The 26,783-nt window shown below is 37.9% G+C and overlaps 1 protein-coding gene across 1 annotated transcript in view; it reads left to right on the top strand.

The window, feature by feature from the left end:
- Window positions 1–26,783, top strand: part of TRHDE (thyrotropin releasing hormone degrading enzyme) — a 934,547-nt gene that overhangs the window by 819,343 nt on the left and 88,421 nt on the right. The window contains exon 13 of the mRNA XM_089674098.1: window positions 8,847–8,994. Coding sequence (XP_089530224.1) covers window positions 8,847–8,994 — 148 coding nt within the window. The remainder of the gene's footprint in view (window positions 1–8,846; window positions 8,995–26,783) is intronic.

Below are 26,783 nucleotides of genomic sequence, written 5' to 3'. Positions count from 1 at the left end.
CAGTACTTATTGGTGGGTGGAATGGGGAAAGATGGGGGGAAGACTATGGCAGATGATAAGATGTTTTCCATGTTACAAACAACCAGTGGAATTGGTACCATTCATATGAAAATAAAAAATATTCAAAATGCGTGTGAACAAGGTATCAATGGATTAAAGTGTTTGTTCACCAATGCCAGAAGTCTGCCAAGCAAAATAGGTCAGTTGGAAGCTTTGGTACATTAAGAAAACTATGATTTCATTGGTATTGCTGAATCTTGGCTTCATTCTTCACATGACTGGGCCATTAATATTCCTGGCTATGTTCTCTTTCGGAGAGAGAGTAAATAGGAAAGGTGGTGGTGTCTGTCTCTATGTGAGAAGTGATCTCAGAGCGAGTGTGAAAGAGGACCTAGTTGATGGAGAGAGTGATGAGGCTGAAGTATTATGGGTGGAGCTGCACATGGGGGTGCGTACTACAAAGGTAATCATTGGAGTTTGTTATAGGCCTCCCAGTGTTAAAGAGGAGGTGGGAACTCAGCTGCTTGCACAGATTGAAAGGGCTGCAAGGACTGGAACAGTGATAATAATGGGGCATTTTAACTACCCGGAAATTGACTGGAGTAATGGTACTGCGTGAACTGTTAAAGGGCAAACATTTTGAAACCTACTACAGGACAGTTTTATGGTACAGTTTATAGAAGCCCCTGCTAGGAATGATGCTCTGCTGGACCTGGTAATCTCAAACTATGCAGAGCTTATTACGAATGTCCATATAAAAGAACATCTGGGTAACAGTGACCATAACATGATTTCATTTATTGTTAGCTGTAAACAGCAAGCACATATGGGAAAAATAAAAACGCTCAATTTCAAGAGAGCTAATTTTCCAAGGCTGAGAGCTGCTCAGACTTAGACTGGGAGGGAATATTGGCATCGATGAGCACAACACAGAAATGGGAGTTCTTCAAAAAGACTGTATGTGAACACACTGCAAAATATATTCCCATGGGCAACAAGTTTAAAAGGCTAAAAATCAAACTTATGTAGCTTAAGGCCAAAGTTAAAAAAGCTATAGATAATAAGAAAAGAGCTTTTATTAAATAAACAATCATCGTTTAAACATTACAAAGAATATAACAGAATATTCAAAAAGGAAATGAAGGCCGCAAACATTGAAAATGAATGACAGATTGCAAAAGATAGCAAGACCAACCCCAAAAAATTCTTCAAATACATTAATAGTAAAAATGTCCGGTTCGAGCATGTAGGCACTTTACAAAATAATCTAGAGTGGGTGACTGGGGACAAAGAGACGGCAAATTTATTTAATACCGTCTTCAGCTCTGTGTATACAAAGGAGCATACGGGAGCTCTTGTCCATAATGGACATGGTATTGACACAGCTCCAGATGATCCACATTGGCTCACAATGTATATGATACAGAAATATTTAGACAGTATAAAGGTGAATAAAGCACCTGGACTGGATGGCATACACCCGTGGGTCCTTAAAAAATTGAGCTCTGTCATTTCAAAGCCATTGTTTCAAATTTTTAGGGACTCTTTAATGACTGGCATAGTACCACTGGATTGGCGTTGTTATGAACCACCTAGCGGGGCCTCTAGCAGTCCACAGGACAGGATTCCCCAGAGCGCGGAGTCTAAGCCCCAGTCTGCTTGTTCACCAGGGCCCCTGATGGTGGGGATGGGCTTGGAGCAGACAAGGACCAGGTCGCAACCCCTGAGTACCCCTGTCCGTGGTAGAGGGACCCGCCATAGGTATATGCAGGTAGAGAGCCTGACGTGAAGAGGTGGCAGACTGGATCCGAGCAGGATGGATGGATGGCAGAGTAGTAAGCGTGGTCAACGAGCTGGGTCAGTAACAGTGGGATCAGCGTAGTACAAGGCGGCAGGCAGAAGAATAGTCAGGTCACTCGCAGGGGTCGGCAACAGGAGTTCAGATCAGGTATGGGAATGTGCAGAAGAGAGGTCAGACTAACCAGGGGATCAGAGCAGGAGAAGTCAGCAGAGGTCAGGTTCAGGCAGGGTCAGCAGCAAATCTAGGATCACAGGAACACAGGTGAAAAGACCATACAGCAATGGGTGTCAGTGCAGGGCAGGTTTAAATAGTGCGCCCTGCCCTGCTATTGGTGCAGCCGCGATCGTGAGTGCGCATGCGCGGCTGCCGCCGTACAGGTCTCAGAGTCCATCAGATCGTATGGATCGGTGCTCCGCGCATGCGCGGAGTCACTTGCCGCCGCAATCCCTGACAGGCATAAGGCCAATGTGGTGCCGATATTTAACTAGTTGCCGACCGCAGAGAGCCAAATGATGGCTGCAGTGCTGCTGGCCAGTGCAGGGAGGGTGTCATATGAAGTCATCCCAGAACGTGCTCTCCTGCGCGCCCCCGGGGATGTGCATCCAGCGATCTCCGTGAAAGCTGTGTCCTACGGACACAGCTGATCATGTGATGTGGTAAAAGGCCAATCCACATGATCAGCCATGTCCAATGATGCGCTGATCACTGGGAAATGCAGTTGCCAGTTCTCTGTTGCACTTTCCTCATCCTGTCAGAGCATGAGGAAAGTACTGCATAGAACCGGCAGTTGTCAGAGCAGGGATCGTCACCGATCATCAGGGCACTGATGATCAGTGCCCTGATGATTGGTGCCCAGCAGTGCTACGCACCAGTTCTACCCACCTGTGGCCAGCAGTGACATCCACCTCTGCCCAGCAGTGCCACCCACCTGTGCCCAGCAGTGCAGCCCAGCAGTTGCGCCAGTCATTGCCCAGCAGTGCCACCAGTCAGTGCCGCCTATCAGTGCAGACTATCAGTACCCATCATCAGTGCCAGCTCATCAGTGCCGCCTATCAGTGCTACCTATCCTTGCCACCTCATTAGTGCTGCCAATCAGTGCCGCCTATCAGTGCTGCCTATCAGTGCCCATCAGCGCTGCCTATCACTGCCCATCAGTGCTGCCTATCAGTGCAGCCTCATCAACGCACATCAGTGAAGGAGAAAAATTACCTGTTTGCAAAATTTTATAATAGAAATAAAGAAACTTTTTTTAAAAAAATGTTTGCTCTTTTTTTGTTTGTAGTGCAAAAAATAAAACACCCAGCAGCAAGTAAATACCACCAAAAAGAAAGCTCTATTTGTGAGAAAAAAATGATAAACATTTCATATGGGTATAATGTTGCATGACCGCGCAATTGTCATTCAAAGTGCGACAGCGCTGAAAGCTGAAAATTATCCTGGTAAGGAAGGGGGTAGAGGTGCCCGGTAGGCAAGTGGTTAAAAAGGGGTCAAAATCTTTACCAAGTAATTTTAGACCTGTTAGTTTAATTTCTATGGTTGGGAAGATACTGGAGAGTTTAATAAAAGACCACATAGATGAGTTCTTGCTGGAAGAAAATATTTTAAGCAACAGAAGTTGTCAAACAAATCTGATTTCTTTTTATGAGGAGGTGAGCAAAACCTTGGACAGAGGGGTGGTGGTGGACGTAGTATACTTGGCTTTTGCAAAAGCGTTTGATACAGTTCCCCACACATGGCTAATGTGTAAGGTAAAGTCTATAGGCTTGGAAAAATCAGTATGTAAATGGATAGAAAACTGGCTAAAAGATCGTATTCAAAGAGTAGTGGTTAATGATTCATACTCTGAATGGTCTAGGGCAGTGGTGGGCAACCTTTTTTTTCAACTGAGCCAAATCTCGCCAAAACCACGATTAAAATTTATTTTGAGAGCCACATTTTTAAAACTGAAAATACAACCCCCATATAGTAATTCATCCCCCATAGTAATTCATCCTCCATAGTAATTCATCCCCCATATAGTAATTCATCCCCCATAGTAATTCATCCCCCATATAGTAATTCATCCCTCATAGTAATTCATCCCCCCTATAGTAATTCATCCCCCATAGTAATTCATCCCCCCCATAGTAATTCATCCCCCATATAGTAATTCATCCCCCCTATAGTAATTCATCCCCCCTATAGTAATTCATCCCCCATATAGTAATTCATCCCCCCTATAGTAATTCATCCCCCATATAGTAATTCATCCCCCCCATAGTAATTCATCCCCCATATAGTAATTCATCCCCCCCATAGTAATTCATCCCCATATAGTAATTCATCCCCCATATAGTATTTAATCCCCCATACAGTAATTAATCCCCCATATAGTAATTCATCCCCCATACAGTAATTCATCCCCCCTATAGTAATTCATCCCCCCTATAGTAATTCATCCCCCCTATAGTAATTCATTCCCCATATTGTGTCAATTCACTTACCTTTGCTCCGCGCGTTCCTCTCGCCGTGTTCCCGCGCCGTTCCGGTCTTCAGGGCGGACTGTGAGAGGAGAGGAGTTCGTCACGCTGCCCCGCCTACATCCTGACAGCCAATGTTTGCCACTGACTTTTGGGGCGGCCGCCCGAGAGGAGGGAGGGGAGCGGGCGCCCGGCACACAGAAGAGCCGCATTAAAGTGTGGAAAGAGCCGCATGTGGCTCGTGAGCCGCGGCTTGCCGACCACTGGTCTAGGGTCGTCAGTGGTGTACCCCAAGGTTCAGTGTTGGGACCCTTACTTTTTAATATATTTGTAAACAATATAGGGTATGGGATTGAAAATCCTATGTCAGTCTTTGCAGATGACACCAAGCTGTGCAGTGGGATAATGTCCTTACAGGATGTCTTCAACTTACAAGCCGACCTCAATACACTGTTTAATTGGGCAACTATGTGGCAAATGAGGTTTAATGTTGATAAATGTAAGGTTATGCACTTGGGGGCTAAGAATATGCATGCATCATACATACTAGGGGGGGATACAACTGGAGTAATCAATGGTGGAGAAGGATCTGGGAGTTCTGGTAGATCACAAGCTTAATAATGGCATGCAATGCCAAGCTGCAGTTTCTAAAGTGAGCAAAATCCTCTCTTGTATTAAAAGAGGTATAGACTCCAGTGAGATAGATATCATATTACCCCTATACAAATCATTAGTAAGACCTCATCTGGAATATTCAGTTCAGTTTTGGGCACCAATTCACAAAAAGAACATTGGGGAACTGGAGAAAGTACAGAGAAGGGCCACCAGACTGATACGAGGCATGGAGGAGATCAGCTATGAGGAAAGATTAGAGGAACTGAATTTATTCTCTCTTGAGAAGAGGAGATTAAGGGGGGATATGATCAACATGTATAAATACATCAGTGGTTCATATAGTGTAGAGCTATTCACCCTGAGGTCATCACAGAGGACAAGGGGGCACTCTTTACATCTGGAGGAAAAGACATTTAATCTCCAAACATGGAAATGTTTCTTCACAGTGAGAGCCGTGAAAATGTGGAATAGACTCCCTCAAGAGTTGGTTTTGGCCAACTCAGTGGATTGCTTCAAAAAAGGCCTGGATTCTTTCTTAGATACACAGAATATAACTGGATACTAACATTTATAGGTAAAGTTGATACAGGGTATCTCCGATTGCCTCTTGGGGGATCAGGAAGGAATTTTTTCCCCTGCAGGAGCAAATTGGATCAGGCTTTGCTGGGGGTTTTTTTGCCTTCCTCTGGATCAACTGTGGGTATAGGATTCTAACTTTTTTTTTATGGTTGAACTGGATGGACTTTTGTCTTTTTTCAGCCACACTAACTATGTTAATAAACATTTCACTTGAAGAAGAAAGAGGTACTGAATTTTTTTTTTTTTTTTCATACCCTTGGCATGGAGCATAGAAAAAAAACAAAGAAATATATAATAGCAAGACATATAGCTATGGCATTAAAATGCATTCCCCTAAGGGTAGCAAACTGTAGCCACCTAAAATACTCCATAATGCATATCTTTATTGTTAAAATAATTCTGAATTGTATTTTAGCTATTGTGTGTCATTGCAATGATGGTTGTAATGTTTAGGAACTTTTCCTGAATTGAAAGTAAAATTCACGATGTAACGCTTCTCTTTTATATGAGTCAAGTGTTAGATATGACTTATGCAAAACAACACTTTGAACATTTTATAATATCTATTATGAAGCAGTGTCATACCCAATCATAAAGGAGACATCAAGCTAATGTAAATTAATATCCTATTTAACAACATTAATATTTAATATATGAATATTTTAGAGATAATATTTTATATGGCAGTAAGTGCACTGGTTTAATTTCTTGTATGATCTTTTCAACAATAGATTGTCATTTTTAAGCAGATTTACCCTTCCCTAGAGATGACTAGACAAACAGCCTAATAGATGACTAACTGATATCCACAAATCCTAACAAATAACTTATTAACACATCAAACGCTCAACATTTTGTAAATATCAAGTTCTTCTAACAGCATATACTGTAGATGTAATAAACAAGCCTTTTGCTTTTTCATCTACATAGAAAAATTTGATGGTTAATAACCTCAGATGTTATATAAGCTTCTTAAACAGCTACCTAGACAGCCATTAGGCTGTTGCATATTTGAGAAAAACATTTACATATACTATAAAATATTATGGAGCAGGGGCTTTTATAGAAATGTACAAGGGTACAAACAACCTGATGCTTTTTATGAGTTGAACTTGAGCTCAGGTAACCCATTAAAAGCATGATGAGCTTATATAGTTCAACCAAATTACAATCTAATACCTCATGATCTGGCTCCTCTTGAAGAGCAAGGGAAAAGATGCAAGAGGCTGGTTTAGGGGTATGCACTGTACTCTCTCTTAAAATTGGTGTGCAGTGTGAGGAAAATGACTTGCTTACCTTGGTAGTAAGTGGGAGAAAGTCTGCCACTTATATAAATGAACGTGGCAGGAAGAATTCCCCTTATGGTTATATGGCGTACCAATTTTCCAGCAATAATTTCATTGTGATGAGGAATGGCTGAGCATTGTCATCAGTGCTTACTTAGCCAAAAAGATTCATGTCAAGCTCTTGGCCAACTGTTGTTGCTTGAACTATACAGGTATCATTCAGAAGGAGATCACTCCGCTGGAAAAAAGCCTGCATAGCAATGTCCCTGTTTTGGAGAAAGGGACTAAATAAACAGTTGCAATGATACGTTTCTTACATCTATGAGTACTTCTTCCTATTTCAGTTTTCAAAAGATTTATTTATCAGCTAATTCATTTCAAAGATAAGTTGCTCTCTGGAATCAGAGCAGTCTGGGCTGACTGTGCTCTTATCTCTACCTCTAAAAAACATTAGGGTAGAAATAAAAAAACTTCAGAAGTCCTATCAGGATAAAAAAAGTATTTGTTTCATGTTAAATTAAATCAGATTTGGGTGCTGCTGATGTATTTAAGCTAAGTTAAATGAAAAAGCTAAGCCAGCTGTTGACAGACAATTCACCCATCCTGTCCAAGTTACTTCTGCTGATTTGTTCAGGGAAAATAATTTTGCATCTTTAAGTCCTGATGAAGGGAACATCTTTGAGGATCCCAAAATGTGTTGGCTCTGTTCTTTTTTCCAATTGACAGTATATTAGAATAAATATATACCTTGACAATTAAATCCTGATTTGGTCAGATCCATTCAGGCACAAGCCAGGGGAACTATGTAAATCCATTGCCATGGAATCACTGCCAGTCAAGAGTGCAAAATCTTGTCCAGATACCACCTTAATACCAAGTATACCACCTATACTAATAGGATAACCCTAAGATCCCAGTGTAAATCTTCCTGCTTTTCTAACCCATTTTAGAAAGGTGACAGATACAATGAGGGCTTGACTTCATGAGCTTAAATAGGAAGATACAGCATGCTCTTAATATAAATTGGAAACATTGTTGAGATGATTAAGAATTAATTACAGGTATATTTGAGCTGTGGTTGACCTGCATTTATCCTGTCTCAAGCTGGTTTTGCTTTTTCCATTAACCACTGGTCAGACAGGCATTACAGCAGCTACCACTGGGAAAGAATTAAGATGTGGCCTCCGGGCTTTAAAGAAACAAATGCATTTTACTTCTGTCATGGATAATTGTAAATTTTACAAGTATGGTGTAATTATGTTTCAGTTTGTAACACATGAAAGCACTATTTGCATTGAAAATAAAATATGCCTTAAATAGCTGGCTGTATATAACATGAGTAAATGAGGATCAGTAGCATAGGTAACAGGGGAATAAGTACATCTATGCAATATATGTGAAAAAAGGAATTGAAGGTAAATTTAGTTTGCAGACTAAAAAATTCTGATTTAAAATCTATAATAGGTAATATTAAAGGACCCACAGTAGCTCCTGCAATGACTGGGCATAAAAGAAAGATATACCCATGCTGTGTCTTTTTTTTCTAGCTACTTCCTGCATTACAAATGTGCTCTCCATTAAACCTTCCAGTACTACAAAGACAATTTTCCTTTAAACAGATGTGGAAATGCAATGTCTATGGCTGCTCTAATAATTATTTAAGGTGTAAGGCTTGAGATGACACATGAAGGACAATATTTCATTTACAAAGTGCTAAGGACACACCTGATACTAACCATGTATACCGACTTCTTAGGAAAGTACAGAGCCAAATCTCTGTTGGGTGGTATTATATGGACATTTTATTTGATGTTCCTTTTGATGAAGATCAAACATTCAGTACAAGTCTAAAAACCAGAAGAGAACAAATGTAAATGCAGAAAATTACCATACAAGAAAGAATAAGGGACATATTTCTTATTGTTTAAAAGAGAAATGTATATATGAGTGAACTAATACTATCCTTTTAACACAAAATGATTAATACATGTATTTACTGGTTCCCACGTTTAATTCATAATCAAAGAATGTGTCTGTTACCCTGTTTGAGAAATAACTTCAAACTATTGTAAATCAAATTTAACATTCTTTTCTCTAATTTTTCAGAGCTGGATATTTGACACAAAATATTCCCCTGGAGATTATCCGATACCTTTCTGAAGAAAAGGATTTTCTTCCCTGGCATGCTGCAAGCCGAGCTCTTTATCCTCTAGATAAATTGCTGGACCGAACAGAGGACTACAGTATATTCAGTGTAAAAGATAAACTATTTTCTACTGTAAAGTTAAGACCTTGGTTTTGCTCTCATGGAAACATACATAATTTATTATTTTTTTTGTGTGTATACAATCTTTTAGTAGTGAATGCAGAGTATGGCAAAAAAACAAGGATAAATTGCTTTTGCACACAGTCAAAATGTTTGAATGTGTGTGAACAAAGCAATTATTAACTCATCACATATATTATTTCTAAGTTACAAAGTGCAAGAATGAAATATCTTACTGTGAAATGCTTAAATAAATTCATAACTTTGAGGCATATTAGTTTCTCAAAAAATATATAATTGTTTGAAGTGAAACTGGTTTATAGCACATGTTTATGATCATAAAATTGAAACATTAATTCAGACTTTTTAAATATATAGTAAAGTATTTTTCACATAAACACTTTGCCATATAAAGGATTTCAAAATTGTATTAAACCCTTCATGATAAAAGTAAAACATATCTTAATGTCTGAAACCAGTTTTGCAAATTGCCATTGTTAGTAAAGCTGCGCTAAAGCTTGGCTGACGACTGGGAAGATGGCTGCATGAAACAGGAGCTCCATGAGAGATCTCTGCTACACCAAAGTGATAAGGGACAGCAAACACCATCCCCAGTACCTTGCCCTAACTGTGGGGAACCCCTGGATCCTAATGGGGAAGTAGAAGATCAAAGAGGGGCCCTGCAAGCTTATGGAGTTCTTTACTTTGGTGGGTGCCTCCTCCTCCCCCCAAGATGGCATAGAGTCAGTTGGCTCATCTCCCACACATACCAGAGATCCGCATGGCGGGCAGCAGTCTGCACTGCAGAAGCAGAGACGCTCTCACTTCAAGGACAACAGCTCATCCCCCAAGTACTCACCCTTCTGTAGTCCACAGAAGTCCAGGCAGCACTTCTCTGAAGATAGCAGGTATTCTGGTGAGCATGACAACAATCCTCTCTCTCACGAGTCTACTAGAGAATTAATAGAACACCTAGAGGACTTTATGTCACAAGTAAAAGCAGACATTGAAGCCATTGGAGAAAGAATTGAGCATCTTGAAACTAAAACGGGGGAATTTGCAAGCACTCACAATGAGCTAGTAGATGTCCATAATTATGCTGATGATGAATTACAAATATTTAAATTAAAATTGGCTGACCTTGAAGATCGTCTCGTAGAAATAACATTAAATTTCGCAGAGTAGCAGAAACGATCCCAGCCTCTGATCTTTGCAGATATGTGCACCAAATGATAGCCACCCTGTTACCAGGTGCACCTGAGAGAGAAGCAAAGAGTTTGCAAGGAGATGTGATCTGTGTCCAAGAGACTCATTTTCATCAGTAGAAAGCTCCAAAGTGCTCCCATAAGCTCTTTTCTCAGCTTTTTTCATATTTATACAGCGAACACAGTTAAAAAACAAGGTGTCCTAACTGCTATCAAAAATTCTATATCTTTTCTTCTTCATATTCAAGTTTTGGATCATAATGGAAGATACCTGATTCTAATATGCAACATAATAATGTGGATTGCACCTTGGTGAATGTTTATGCGCCCAATATGGGCCAAATTTCCTTCCTAAATTCCTTGATGAAAAAAGTCGACAAAGTGAACAAGCGTTTCCTAGTTCTATGCGGAGACTTTAATAATATTATGGACCCTCACTTGGATTCTTCTAGTCAACCTTCTCTCCATAGATGTACCTTATCATTATTTACAAAAATGTTCAATTTATATGATCCCTACAGATGTCTCCTTGCATCAGAAATAGACTTCACCTACTTCTTAGTGCCTCATAAGTCTCACTCAAGGATGGAATTATTTATCACAGATCTGTCTCTTATTCAACGAGCCACTAGGGCAGACATGTCTTCCATTACGTGGTCGGATCATGCTCCGATATCTTTATCCAAAGAAGAGAAATCATCATTCTCCCTAGTGTTTCTTTGGCATAATGATACCTCATTGTATACTTGCACCAAACATAGACAGCGACTTCAACATCAGCTCAGGGAGTTCTTTCAGCTGAACGCTCTTTCTGACAGTGACACGTTTACTGTATGGTGCTCTCATAAGGCATTTTGTAGAGGATTAATGATTCAATTAGCAGCAAGGGAGAAAAAGCGAAGGTAGCATGCTTTAATTGCCCTCATCCATAAAATTTCAACTCCTAAAACTCATCACAAACAAACCCTTTCATCTAGAATACTGAACGAATTGCACAAACGTAGATATGAATTAAGACAACATTTTCTATTACAGCATGAAAAATCTTTGAAAAGGTTTAAAGCTACATACTATGTTCAAGGCAATAAAGCTGGTTGTCTACTAGATAACTACCTCAACACTAGGCAAGCTAAAACAAAACTATCCTCTATTCAAAACCCTATATCCAGATCTAAGGTTTACAACCCCATTGAAATAGCTTTTAAGTACGTTTTAACGCGTTTAAGGATTACTACTCACAGTTATACAACCAAAAAAATGCCCCATAGACACCCCAACCTACTGAATAATCTATCAAACACTTTTATCGAAGGCTTCAACTTTCCCATTTTAACACCTCATCAGCTCCGAACATTAAACCTTATTACAGACACAGAAATTATCTCAGCAATTAAAGCAGTGCCGAAAGGCAAATCTCCAGGAGCTGATGGCTTTTCAGTTAAATATTATCATTTACAGTTGAACTTTCTGACATTTTACTTCTACACTTAAATAAAATCCTTAACTTTGCAATGACCTCTGCTTCTCTCCCCCAAGAAATGCTCAGGGCTGTAATAATCACTCTTCCTAAGCCAGGTAAATCTCTAGATTCCCTTCAAAATTTTTACCCAATATCATTGCTTAATACCAACTTAAAAATTTATGCTAAGGTGATTGCCAACAGATTATCTCCTGAATTAATCAGAGCTGAACAAGTGGGATTTGTTAAAGGTACACAAGCACCAGATGGGAGTAGACGAATGTTTAACCTTTTGAAAATAGCAGAACTCCGTAAATCCCCCACAGTATTCTTGGCCTTAGGCGCTGAAAAGGCATTTGATAGGGTACACTGGGGCTATCTTCACGGTACTTTGTCCAAGTTTGAATTTCAGAAATGTATTAATAACGTTTGTAAAACTGCATATATCATCACAACTACTTATCCAGGTGAATTATACCTTGTTTTTTAGGGAAATTGGGACTTCATTTGGTGGTATATGGTAATTAATATCTCACAATTATTTTATATTACCAAAGGAAAACTAGTCAAAAATAGTAAAAAAAAAACTTAAAAAAAAAAAAATCAGCTGTATATTTTTTCCCATTATCATGATCTACAACCAAAGAACAGCCCAAAACAAGTTCTTCTGCTGATTACAGTGATGGCACATATATATGTGTATGTTATTTGCTATTTATTCCCATAGTAGGGCCCAGAAACAATAGTGTCCATTTTGCTTTGTTTATCCCACACAGACCATGACCATTGAAACAGTGTTATCTATCGCATTTTTATCTCATCTATTTATTTTTTTAAACGTTTTTTTTACAATCTTCTCCTCTAGTAAGGAGAAAAATGTACAGTGTACAAAGGTTGACTGTAAAGTGACTGATCACAGTTAGAGATGAGCGAATCGAACCAGGCGAAGTGGAATTCGTTTCGAATATCGGGAAAAATTCGATTCGCATCGAATCCGAATTTTAGCCAACTTCGGGTGCACGAATCGAATTTTTCCCGATCAGCCGGCAAAAGTGTCACTGCAGAGAGCTCCGCTATTTCTGACAGTTCTGACAGTTCATTTACAGCGGTTGAAACATTGTATCTATTTGTTTCCATTTAGGATACAGATGTTTTTATTCGGAAATAAATAGATACAATGTTTCAACCGCTGTAAATGTGAAGGAACTGTCAGAGAACTGTCAGAAATAGCGGAGCTCTCTGCAGATACACTTTTTGCTGTACTGGAATACTTCTTCTTTTCATTCTTCTTCTTCTTTTCATTCTTCTTCTTCTTCTTCTTTTCATTCTTCTTCTTCTTCTTTTCATTCTTCTTCTTCTTCTTTTCATTCTTCTTTTCATTCTTCTTCTTCTTCTTTTCATTCTTCTTCTTCTTTTCATTCTTCTTTTCATTCTTCTTCTTCTTTTCATTCTTCTTCTTCTCATTCTTCTTCGTCTTTTCATTCTTCTTCTTCTTCTTTTCATTCTTCTTTTCATTCTTCTTCTTTTCATTCTTCTTCTTCTTCTTTTCATTCTTCTTTTCATTCTTCTTCTTCTTTTCATTCTTCTTCTTCTTCTTTTCATTCTTCTTTTCATTCTTCTTCTTCTTCTTTTCATTCTTCTTCTTCTTCTTTTCATTCTTCTTTTCATTCTTCTTCTTCTTCTTTTCATTCTTCTTTTCATTCTTCTTCTTTTCATTCTTCTTCTTTTCATTCTACTTCTTCTTCTTTTCATTCTTCTTCTTCTTCTTTTCATTCTTCTTTTCATTCTTCTTCTTCTTCTTTTCATTCTTCTTTTCATTCTTCTTGTTCTTCTTTTCATTATTCTTCTTCTTCTTTTCATTCTTCTTTTCATTCTTCTTCTTCTTCTTTTCATTCTTCTTCTTCTTCTTTTCATTCTTCTTTTCATTCTTCTTCTTCTTCTTTTCATTCTTCTTCTTTTCATTCTTCTTTTCATTCTTCTTCTTCTTCTTTTCATTCTTCTTCTTCTTCTTTTCATTCTTCTTTTCATTCTTCTTCTTCTTTTCATTCTTCTTCTTCTTTTCATTCTTCTTCTTCTTCTTTTCATTCTTCTTCTTCTTTTCATTCTTCTTTTCATTCTTCTTCTTCTTCTTCGTCGTGCCCCGTGACTGCCCAAATGAGTGAAGTGTGCGGTGATTCTAAGATCGACGGCACTCATCTGCATGTCATACTGACTGACAGTATTATTTCTCTTCCCCAGCAGACTCCAAGGGCATTTAAATTAAAGGTACAGTGTTCTGCACTAATATAAAGGCTCTCTGAAGCCTAGAAACCCTTTAAATAAGTTAAATTCGCGGCGAATAAATTCGCATCGAATCAAATTTCTCCCGCAAATTCGGCGAATCAGCCGAATCAAATTTTTGAATAATTTGCTCATCTCTAATCACAGTAATAGTCAGTCACAGGCTATCGCAGTGAGAGCTGGTCTTCCCACCTTCTGATCAATAGTACAAGACCTGGAGCTGTCAGCGACAGCTCAGCTTCTATGCTGGGAGAGGGCTGGGAGAGGGCTGTGTGTTGAACTCCCAGCACAAACACAGGTTTGTAAATAGTGCCTCTCTAGAAGGTCTACTTCAGTGAGGCCACATATGTGCATATGCTCAGAGAGCGCGGGTTAAAGCGGAACTAGGTTTTAACATTTTGAAAAGTTACATATGGAGGTGATAGTCTGCTGGTGGTGTTAATAGCCTTACCAATGTGTGTTATTGAACATCTTGCCTCTTTGTATAGTAGGTACATATGTAATACACATGGGGAAGCTTTATTTGCTTATTACTATGAATGAATACATTGATTTGCTTGGCTTAAGGGTTCAACTGCTTTGTGCCTGTACATTTGAGATGGGTATTTGCAGTTTATCAGTCATTTGTGCCAAAACTGTACTATGGTGATATTTAGCAAGCTTCCCCATATAAAAGCACTGCATGTTAATTCATTTCTCTGTGAACATGGACCTTAAAACATTTGTAGTGCTTCTTGATACTCAGCTGTAGTAACATTAATTTTTAGTCTTGCGTATCATAATCATCACAAATCAGTACATAAGCTGAACTAGTTGCATGGTGTTTTATTTTTTATTCAACATTACTCTCTGTACATTAACAATGTACTAAAGCTAAATTGCTTAGATCCTTCACCACCACTAGTAACATTGTTTCTTTAGCTTAGTTATCATTATCCTGGATGGACTGGTGTCTTTTTTTCAATCTTACCAACTACGTAACTATATGTAACTAAATTATCCTAGGTACAATGCCATTGTATAATTGTACAGCAACCACCACTAATGGTTGTTGTCCTTTTTTCACTCATTATTGCAATGCAGTACACACTGGCTTTATTATTTCACACTGGTTGACATTACTTATTTGTTTCAAGTCTCCTCACTTCCAGTGGCCCACGTCTACCAAAATATTAGGTAAAAGGGAAATTATAGGTAATACGAACAAAGATCAAGAAGATGGATCATTAATATTTACCTGGTCATGGTTTAGGTGCTTCAAATGTGCCTAGAAGCCATGTTTCCTTAAAGTGTAACTAAAGGCAAAACTATTTTTTGTTTTGGATAGAGTACAGGGTGAATAGAAAACCTGCCAGGTTTTTAGTGCTGTCTGTACTCTTGTTAGGATGATTCACCCTCTCTATTCGTCCTATTTTCTGTTATCAACGAAAGTAAAAGAAAAATTCCAATATTAGGTTGACATCAGACCAATAATAGAGGAGACATCTTGCAATGGGAACACTAGTTCTGATGACCCTGGTAACACCCTGGGAATCCCTCACGTTGAAGTGGGTTTTCCTTTACACTTTAAAATTGATTCTTTGAAAACCCAATACTGCTGTTTTGAACAAATATCAACTCTAGTTTATTGAAATGTTTTTTTTTACAAGCATTAGACCACAATAAAACATATTATTTTCCATGTATCAATTTAAAAAAGACACAATCAATAACACTCATTTGTGCATGAATAGCAGAAGAATTACTGCATTGTTGTTGTCAAGTAAATACCATGTGTTGTTCATATTTTTTATGAAAGCTCCTATAAAAATATTAAAGCCATCATTGAACATTGAACTAAAAATGTTTGTGGGAGAAGAACTGACCTTTTAGTTGTTTTATTTTTGTTTGTTTTTTGTGCAATTTGTTGCCTTCCATATTTTTGATCCATGACTAGTGGCTTGTATAGGATATTTTGGTGTCTGTTCTTTTGCTCATTTAAAATGTATTTTTAAGAGCTAGTGAACATGGGTATTTGGGTAGCTTTTGATATGCACTTGCATTCATTTGTCATGCCTATGCCATGCACTTGACATGCATTTCTCACACATTCACATTACACTGTATGACAGAAAAAAACAAACCACAAATTAATCTCAAACTTACTTTATCTGACCTCATAAACCTATGTACATCATCCCTAAAAAGTGTAACTATGAGAGAAGGAAGTATTGGAGCATTCAATTCCTGCATAATTTTGGCCGTTAAATGAGGATTTGTGGCTTCACTCAAGGATCAAGAGTATACCAGAATACCAATAAGTAAGTTAAACATTTTACTATTGATTCTCTATATATTTATTTTTTATAGATTTGATGAGCTCATTCTATGTAATTTATATTTACTGTTAGTTTAGGTAGGACTGTGCTGTACATAATTTTTGTAAATACAAAAAAGTTGTACAATCAAATCTTAATAAACCAGGTAAATACATGGGTGGTCACTGCAGACCTCATCTCAAAATGCTTGGCTATCATTCTGATTCATTCTGATGCTCTTTATACTTTTGCAGTCTCTCCAATTTCACATGTTGCATAGTTGTTCTGGATTATTGTGGCTGAATTATTAATGGAGTAGAGCAAACATCAACTTTGCAAAAAATACCTATCGCTTGCAAAGAAAATGTAAAAATGTGATTTTTACTTGCACATATTTGGTTGAAGTCAGCACAGCTTTACCTTATTCACTAAACTAAGTGAAAATTCCCTTGCATTACTCTATTTATTTTTCGTCTTTGTTTTGTTTTTTTACTTGATTGAATAAACTATGTTACATTTTTGAAAATTTTAAGTGCTGTGCTTTATATAATCGTGTGTCTTTTTTAGGGATTTCCACTATTTTTTCCCAGGATAAAATGCATAAAATTTTATACAATCTTTGTAACAACAGTTTCAGAGTTAATCAGAATGTAAGAATGCTAGACAAAGAAAATCTTATTAGAAATCTTGTGGGGAAGGAAAGTTTTTTTCACCTTATCCTCCTCTTCCTCCTCCTCACTAAAGTTACTGTCATTACTAGGAAAGTATCAAAATGTATTTAGAAAATACAGTGTTGATCCACTTTCAAGATTTTAAATGGAGACTTACACCATTATTCCATCTATCACTCCAAGAATATTAGTTCTTGTAAATGGCAGTAAACTACATGGTCTGAGGAATCAACCACTAATTCATGTAATTTAATGTCATTTGCAATGCAAATTATCCTTCATGGCCTTCCAATACATGACTGTATATGTATGCGTGTATATTTTGCTAAATACTAAAAAAGAAATGTGTTTTTCATTCCAGGTTTCTTGGAAAATGGAAATCATAATCTTTATTACTATGAATTTTGAGTAACCAAATAATTATTAGCCTCATTGTCAAAGACACCTATTGGGCACTTTGTAGGAGGCTGAAAAATGAAGTGATGCAAGTCCCTACAAAGAAATAGTAGATGAACATTGCTTCTCTGCTCTGGGCCAAACCTCCTGCATTTGTGCTGTCAGTGGAAAGCATACATAACTTAGTGAATAACAAAGAAGCTGAAACATATTTTTTGAGTCAAGAAATACTTCATCATACTTCATCATGTTTTTATGGCTTCATCAATGTGGCCTAAAACTCACGGATAAATATCCTAACTTATTTTCCTGTAAGTTGGCATTTGCAGTTGAAAAGCACCTTTCTTAAGCATCCACTTTTTTAATGAAGCCAAATAGCAAGCAAAAGGATCTTTGATCATCTACAGTGCCATGCAGTACGAACGACTGAGTATGTCTTTTGCATTTTCAGTGAATTTTGGTGTGTTCTGCATTATAAAATGAAAATGATTTTGGAGAATTCCACCCTTGATATTGAAGCAGCTTGCAACCTCCACAACTTTGTACAAGCCAGGGATAGTGTCAACCCTGAATACAACTTAGCCAATGACCTGCAACTCATGGAGTACTGCTGTGTGTTCTGCATTCTCTGTGCGAGATGAACAGCTATTTTGTTTTAGCAGAGGGAGCATCATAGTGGCAGTACTAAAAATGTAAGCCTCAGGCAAAATGTCTGCTTAGTTGTTTATCCAATATATATTGCATTCAGGAAAATGTTTGTGTTGTTACATTTTTTTATTTTCGTATATATTTACCTTTTGTTTAAATATCATAGAATTTGGATTTAAAAGCATGTGCTTATTATTTATATGAACCATGTATCACCATACTGTATATTCATACCACTCACTGATTTTAAATGCATGCTTTTGCTATAACAATTGCTTAGTTCACTAAAATGTACACTGATTAAAATCTGCAAATGTGAGCACAGCATATCAATATACATGTAAATATTATGTAGATTTATCTACATTTTAAAATAGTATTTAGAATCTCTATATTTTATTCAAATGTGATTGTTATTACTATGAATTCAAACATAATTGATGTGTTCAAATTAATAAACCTATGATTGTTTGTGTGGGCATCTATATCTTGTATTCACAGCGCACCAGTCTTTCAGAAATCAGTGAAGTCATTTAAAACCAAATATAATTGATTTTTAATGACTAGGAATACGGATTTGTCTGCTGAAGGCAGAATAGTTGCTATGGAAGAACCAAAGTAAACAGATATAAATGAATTGGCTCTTAGACCAAAATGACAAAAATATAAGATTTGCACTTACTTTGCTAATCTGACTTGAAATCTACAACACCATTTTAGTTATCAAAAGGTACAGTATGATAAAAATATGTTAGCTTTGCAAGACACATATTGGCTGTATCTTGTATTTCCCTGACTAACTCCATGGCAGAATACAATTGGAAGACTCCACCCTTGCTCCTACCTCATAGGACCCCTCTCTCATGAATTTTGAGGCTGATCCAGTCCACGTGTTCCTTTTTTGTCTTCTTCACCTTATAGGACAAAAGAAGTTGTGCAAGCAGCTCCCCTTACCTGGATGCAATAAACTCCCCAGCTATAGACCCCACTTTATGGACCATAAAATAGCCTCTTTGCATAGGTAGACAAACAAAACACATACCTCTCCAGGTGGATTTCACATATACTCTATCCACTGCTCTGTTAATTCAATCTGAGAGTGCCTGCTCAGCTGGTTAGCTGTTAATCATCCAAACAGAAATATCCAGGACAACACACTCTTCATATGCTCTTAATGAAGAAAATGCCATGGACACATCACATCACAGGGGAGAGAGAAGCAAGAGATAACATGTTTTATGCTCTAGCTAACACTTAATCATCTTGATTTTCTACCAAATGAGGTGATGTGCAGAGTGCATTTTCATCAATAAAAGCATATGAGGAGTGCAACAGTCCCAGACTTTTCTCTTTGGATGCTTTTTGCGTTGGATGTTGGGGCTGGCTTGTTGCCTTGCTAGATGCAGGTCTGTTCCTAAGGATGATACCATGGCTGTGCAACTGTCTGGTATGTAGTTTTTCCCTGAGTGATGTGTCTCTAGATCTAATGTTTCCCCTTATGGCAGCTGGAACACTTTCTGAATTCCACAGAGGCTTGGGTTGGCATGAAGGCACCTTCCTGGACACATGTGGGCTTTTTGAAATGTAACTCCACATTGTTAAAGAAAAAAAATTATTTTGATGTTGACAATTTACTTGTTTGATCTGTGTACAGTACATTACAGAATATTATTGCAAATCTGTTGCAGATTCCTACCTTTTTGTTTCTGTTTGAACATTTTCATCATGCCCTGCTGTCTGCATGGCAAGGTTTGGTTCATTAACCACCTGGTTAATTCTCAGGGCCCTGGTGAGGGAAGCTGCAGTATCAGCCACCCTTTGGTAGTAATTAACCCATTAGGGGTTTATTACCAAAGAAGCTAATTCTTATTACATTGAATTTGTTTTTGAACTGCTTTATTGAACAGTTTGATGTAGACGGGTATTTTTTTAATATCTTTAAATTACCAGAATGCCTGAGTAGCAATTGTACATGTTATATTAATCTTAAAAATGTGGAGTTCTTCTTTAGACTTGCTCAGTATCCCTGTTTGTCAGGGATCTGATTTTTACTAAAACAGGCTTTTGCAGCCTGCAATCTGATCCCTCTATGCTGTGACTGGTCTATGCAGGTCAGTAGCTGGCAGATGCCAGTGCATTCCTTTCTTCTTCTTCCGCTTCCATTTTTTTTTGGGTGGGAGGGCAGGTTGTCAGACCTTTTGGGAGCCTGCTGTGTGCTGTTTACCTCATTGCATTTCTTGCTGCCAAGTTGCTGCAAAGTCATTTTCTTACTATCCTAAGTCAAGGGTTGTCACGTCATCCTGGTAGCCAGTTGCTGAAAAGAAGGTAAGAGCTTTCTTTCAGCTGTATGGGAATTCTGAATTCTTCTATATTAAAACAGCCAGAGATAAAGATGACAGCAACTAACAGACTGTCACATTCATGTGGGCAATACATTCTAAGGGAATTTAGTTCCACTCTGTGAAGGGGTTGGCAGTCTCACAGCCATCCCAGGCAAAACAATTCTCTTCAGTCTCTTCCAAAAGGAAGATGCTAATGAACAAGACTATATAAATCCTGCTTTGTCCAAGCAGCCAGAGATTAAGATGACAACACCTAACAGCTTGTCACATTCAGTAAACACATGGTCAATACACTGTAAAAAAAGTGGATTCCTCTCACCGTGTGAAGGGGTTATATATTCTTGTAATGAGCGATTTAATAGCCTTCTCAGTCAACACTACTGTCTTTAAACCTTTCCAAGGAGGAAGATGTGGAGGAACATGACTGCATATGAATCCTGCTTTGTTTAATCAGCTACTGATTAAGATGACGAGGAGTTGTCTCCACCCAACCTGTGCAGGGGTTATCTATTCTGGCAGCATCCAGTTTTCCTTACAAAACCAGTATCAGAGCCTTCCAAGGCAGATCAACCCTCATCAGACTGTGATCAAGGCAAGGCAGATCAACCCTCGTCAGAGAATATGCAGATGAGTATGACTGCATGGATCCTGCATAATTTAACCACTTGACCTCCGGAAGATTTACCAGGCTTCATGACAAGGCCATTTTTTGCTTTTTGGCAAAGTCTTACTTTACCTGACAATTGAGCAATCATGCAATGCTGTACACAAATTAAATTTATATTATTTTTTCACACAAATAGAGCTTCCTTTTGGTGGTTTTTGATCACCACTGGGTTTTTTTTCTTTGCCCTCTAAATTAAAAAATACCGAAAATTAAAAAAAAATTTTTACTTTCTGCTATAAAACATATCCAATAAAAAAATTTTAAAAATCAAATTTCTTCATAAATGTTGACTGAAATGTATTCTGCTACATATTTTTGGTAAAAATCCCAATAACTGTATATTGATTGGTTTGTGCAAAAGTTATAACATCTTCAAAATTTGTGACATATACTAGAAGTTTTATGTATTTATTTTTTTATACTAATAATGGCAGCAATCAGCGACTTATAATTGGACTTCCATAGCATGGTGAGCAATTTGACACTAACTGACACTTATGACACTTTGTGGGAACCAGCAACATTAATACAGTGATCAGTGATAAAAATATACGTTGTCACTGTACTAATGACACTGGCTGGGAAGGGGTTAACCATCTAAGGTGATCAATGGGTTAAATGTGTGCCTAACCAGTGTTTATATGTGTACTGTGAGGTGCTGTGCAGGGAAACAAAAACTTTTACATCCCCACTGACAGGACAGAGCTCTGTATTGTTTACATTGACAGAGCCCTGTCCTGTCTTCCTCCTCACCGTTCAGAGGGTGCTGGTGGTCAATCATTGGCCAGCACTCGCTGATCAGTTTGCTCTGTGGCTAATCACAACACATCCGGCATACCGGTGGAGTGTGTCCTACCTGGTAGAGCCAGATCGTTTACTAGATATGTGGTTCGACAGAGGAGAGCAGCTCTGCCTCTGTACTGCTAAAGGAGGCAGTCACAAAGCAGTTAAGCAATCTGTGATTAAGGTGATGTTGATCTAGTTGTCACAATTCATTAAGCATGCGGTCAACACATTCTAAAGGTGTTGTTTGAACTCTCCTTGTGCAAGGGCCATCTATTCTGGCAGTGTCCAGTTTTCTTGCTAAAACCAGTAAATTGGTCTAAAAGTCTTTTCTGGCAAACCAACTCTCTTCACACTCTTCCAAAGAAGAAGATGTAGATAAGGATGGCCTTTGTCAAGGTTTTTGATCCCTCCCTTTGTAAGACTGGTGATATGCCTTAAGATTGAAGCAAAACAGTGGCAGTATTTTAAGTGCCTCTAAAAGAGATTTTTTTCCTCCACCAGTGGATATGCACCAAACATTTCATATCTTACAGACAGTGATAAGAAGCCTTGGTGGTGGACCTGGTAGAAAATCTTAGATGCCAGACAGTGTTCCAAAAGTCAATAGCACTTTCTCTATTCATGGAGTCATTGTAAATATTCCAGATTTCCAGCCAGCTTTATGTTTGCCTTTTGTCACCTGGCAGTAGGCTCTTCAGTCTTAGTGAGGCTGAAAAACATGACTGTGCTGTACTGCATCAAGACGCAGGCCAGAAACTGTAGCTTTATTCTTCGGAGAGGTAGAGTTGACCCAGACTGAGAGAAATCCCTACCACATTTTAGCAATCTACAATAAGGATTCAGAACTTCCAGGAGGACTCCATGTTCCATGTACCTATTGGATAACAAGTGGTATCTAGTTCAAGTGGTTTCTGTCTCTGCACAAGATTCCAGAGTTAGGTCTTCTCCAGTGTCTCTTGAGCAAATTACCCCCTGCTCATTCTATACCTTAATGTTATGCTGCATCTTTGACTCCAAGACTCTCATAGAGGGTTCTGCCACTTGCTGTAGGCTTCTTGCTACTGCCAGATGAGTTCATATTCGGTCCAGTTAAAGAAACAATGATCCATGAAGACAGCCTCCTTATTCCTTATCACCTCTTGCCATGAGACTTGCACAGATGAAGAACTTAAACTACAAGGGACCCTTTTTGGTGTTCTGTCTGGTTCGGGTATTGTTCTCCCTGCAAGTAGAGCTACTTAGAATGACCATTTCCATTCACAGGACATCAGGCTACTCCAGGCTTACTCACATGCTTTGGCTTTATTAGAGATATAAGCCATATCTTTGTCCTAATATCTTTATGGCTCACTTTGGAGGCCAGCTAGCATCCTTATCCTAATTTTGTTGGTGTTAAAGGTTTGGCTAAAACATTCCACCCTTCTTTGTATATAGTTATTTTCCATTGTATGCTGCCATTGAGTTAGTCAGGGAAAGCAGAGCATTGTTATTAAATACTTACCACAATTTTCCTTTTCTGGTTAACTCCATGGCAGCATAGGCTCCCTCTCAGCAGTTGAGTAATCTAGTTACAGAACTTGTGGACTCGATTAGCCTAAAACTTCATGGGAGGGGGTCCTAAGAGGTAGGAGCAAGGGTAGAGTCTACCAGTTGTATGATGCCATGGAGTTAATCAGAAAAGGAAAATTTCAGGTAGTATTTGGTTACAATTTTTTTAAATATTCTCAATGCAAACTAAAAGTGTTTCAAAATGTCTGAACATTCTTGTTGATAGACTGTTCATGCACCCAGTGGATAAAAGATTGTTTCATCACTGAAAACATGTTCGGATTCAAAGATGAAGAGTTGAGAATATAACAGGATTGCTTCAAATTGTGGTTAATGCTCACCAGCAAGCCCAAGTAGGGGGTGAAGATGGAGAGGAATAGACACAATTGGCCCATACCTGTAAAATTTCTGTGAGAAATGATGAAGATGGTGAAAATGTGAAAAGACTGCTTCATGCTGTTCTGTTGGTTTACTCAATCATTGGTTACTGAATTCAGGACTGAACATAATGATGCGGTAACCTAATATGATCACTATGTCGCCTTCGGACACCACTGCGTGCTCATCTATCATCTACCTGAATTATCAACAATGTGCAAGTACTCAAACAATTCTTTGCATATGTCGACTGCACATGTGTTTATTGAGTTATAACTTCTTATTTGTGGGCTTACATCTCAGCTCACAAAATGTTTCACAGTCACTATGGAAGTAGCATTCACTCTTAATTAGTAAAAATTGGTATACTGCAGGGGTTTATTACCAGACATCATCAACATTCTCTGATGTCTTCTCCTTGCCATTATGACGTGAATGCAAAGTACTTTTGGCTGCCACATCTTTTACACCTAAAGACCTAGATTTTGAAGAAACATGAACACATAGTTTTGAAATACACTTTTTGAGACTAAAAAGAAGATAGAAAAGACTAAAGGAAGAAAAACTTGCGCTCAGAAGAGGAGCCTGAATGCTTCCACTAGATGAGAAGAAGTATGAAGATTAAGTGGGCATCCTCCCTCAAGATCTCTGATTTCACAACATTTTAAGATTGCTAATATTAAGAAGCCTTTCAGCTGAACATGTCTGCCACTTGACAGGGATTATTTGCTCTGCTATAAATTTGTTACAACACATTTGGGAACTGTAGCACTTTGTTGCAACCACCACCTGTATGTTTGCTGCAAGTGGTGCTTCTTTCATACTGTACCCCTGTTTTCAACGACAGGGGTACAGTATCGCCCAATACTCAGTGCTACTAACCTTAAAAAAACAACCTATTTACATAGATTTAATCTATTATTAAAAAACACAGGTTTTTGTTGTTCCTAATTTTGAAAATAGCAACATAAGCGACTTACTGCACCCAAGAGATTCTGTGCTTGCACCAACCAGGCAGCTAGGTATTTAGAAATACAAATGCAATGCCAGGACACTGTAAATCAGGTTGTTGACGTGCTGATTTATCATGTGTACTGAAATTATTTCAGCATGTGATCCATGGCTGCATTGCTGGAAGAAGTGTAAACATTATCACTAATAACCAAATAAGAGGATAATAACATTAGCTGGATTAAACTGTGTCTAATAGGAGGACCCATAAATCTCGTTCACCTTTTTCATATACAGGTAGCCAGGCACCCAGATCTTGTTGTCATTGGAGAAACAATGGGTTGTAAACTAACTTTTTTGCAGTTGCAATGACCGTTTTTTTCTTTTGTTTAATGGAAACATCTACAGTAATTAATATGTTATAGTCAATAATCAGCTATATTTTGTTTTGTTTTTTTTTAATAGGCAGCAGTTCTCTTATGTTTTTTTTACATTACATAGTATAAAAAAAATCCCATAAGGAGGCTGATTTACTAATGGATTTGTAAATGATCACACAAAAAAACTGTGTAAAGATTAATTTTAATTATCCAGTAATGTGCAGGCAAAATAAATAAACAGGGATTTTCTTTTCACATAATTGAATAAATTAAGTGAATCTTCCAAGAATATATTGTGTAAACATTTACATTTAGTAAATCAGCCTTATTCCTGGTTGACAAAAAGTGTTAAATACTGTCAATTTGATATAATGCTTGGGGAATTTTAAATCTGTCATTGTTTTAAACCAGATGAATAGACACATTTAATATCACCAGCGGAAATATTCAGTTAGATAGCCAGACATATGAGTCAGACATCTCGCCATTTACTATTTACATCCGGCTGGCATGTTGGTAGTGTGATACATGATTCATGTGTGATTCTATTATTATATGAAATATTATGGTGTAGGGATGTATGTGTTCAAAACAGTGTTATGGGGATGTCTTTTTTGTTGCTATAACTGCTTTACTAAGCACATTGTTGAAATGTTATTTTCCATAATGCAACTAAGGAGACAGAGGACAGCAACGTAGTGATTCCATTTGGGTCATACATGTCTACAGTCATTGTGTTTATATGACAAAGTAATTTTATGCAGGAGCAATAACAAGACCTGATATGGGGATGTTTTGTGCATTTATTGCCTTTTAGCACCTATTTGAAAACTCTAGTTAAAATATTAAAAGTAATCAAAACACATGGTTTTAAAACAATACTATTTAGTATTGCTTTTACTTTAAAAAAATACGCACTGAGAGCAGGGGCGGACTGACCATTTGGAAACTTGGGCACTGCCGGAGGGCCCGGGGTCAGTAGGGGGCCCCCATGAGATGCCCCTGGTACCTTTTTCATAGGCTTTTTTGAGTTTGGGCAAGGACACAGGGGCACCATGATCCCCTATTGCCCAGGGGCCCCATGAGTTGTCAGTCCGCCCCTGACTGAGAGATATTTGGAGGCTGCAATTGTTGACCCCTTTTTTTCAAAATGTTACTGTTTTGGCTGTCGCTGGTTTTATTAGTTTCTGAGTCACTGGCCTGAAACAAACATCTGAATAAAATAGAAGTGTGATGTCATAACCCTGGCTTACATATTTGTTCCATGTTAGTGACTGAAGTCTAAGCATCAGCATGGCAACCAGACAAATAGCATTTTCTAAACAAGGACAACAATGACACTCTCTTTTTTTGCTTGCATTACAAGTTTAACAACTTTACTTTAAATACAATATATATATATATGAAATTACTGAAGTTAAAATCTAACAGTATGCATGCATTAAAACCTTTGCCAGTTATCTTTTTCTGCAAGTTAGAAATTGATTTGAATGGCTACCATTCTCTGTTTTTTCCAAATTACACACGTATCCATTATTCAGAAAAAGGCCACGGCTTTCTGAATATATTAGTATTCTGAATTTTAAACTAATATTCAAATGCTCAGAAGCTTCATTTATTTTATAAACTTCAGCAAATGTCTGCTTACAAATTGTCAGTATGCTTTCCTTCAATACATACATAATATTTATTTGGCATGTGATATTTAACAATTTATAGATTGTCATTGTTTTATTTTTTCAGTGTTTGATCTGAGACGAGCATATAAA

The sequence above is a fragment of the Staurois parvus genome, unplaced genomic scaffold (assembly GCF_062004578.1).
Source record: "Staurois parvus isolate SC_StPar_1 unplaced genomic scaffold, SC_StPar_1.0 ptg000147l, whole genome shotgun sequence".
Taxonomy (NCBI): Eukaryota; Metazoa; Chordata; class Amphibia; order Anura; family Ranidae; genus Staurois; species Staurois parvus.
The sequence above is the reverse complement of the archived record's forward strand: the minus strand, read 5'-3'. Positions and strand labels throughout refer to the sequence as shown.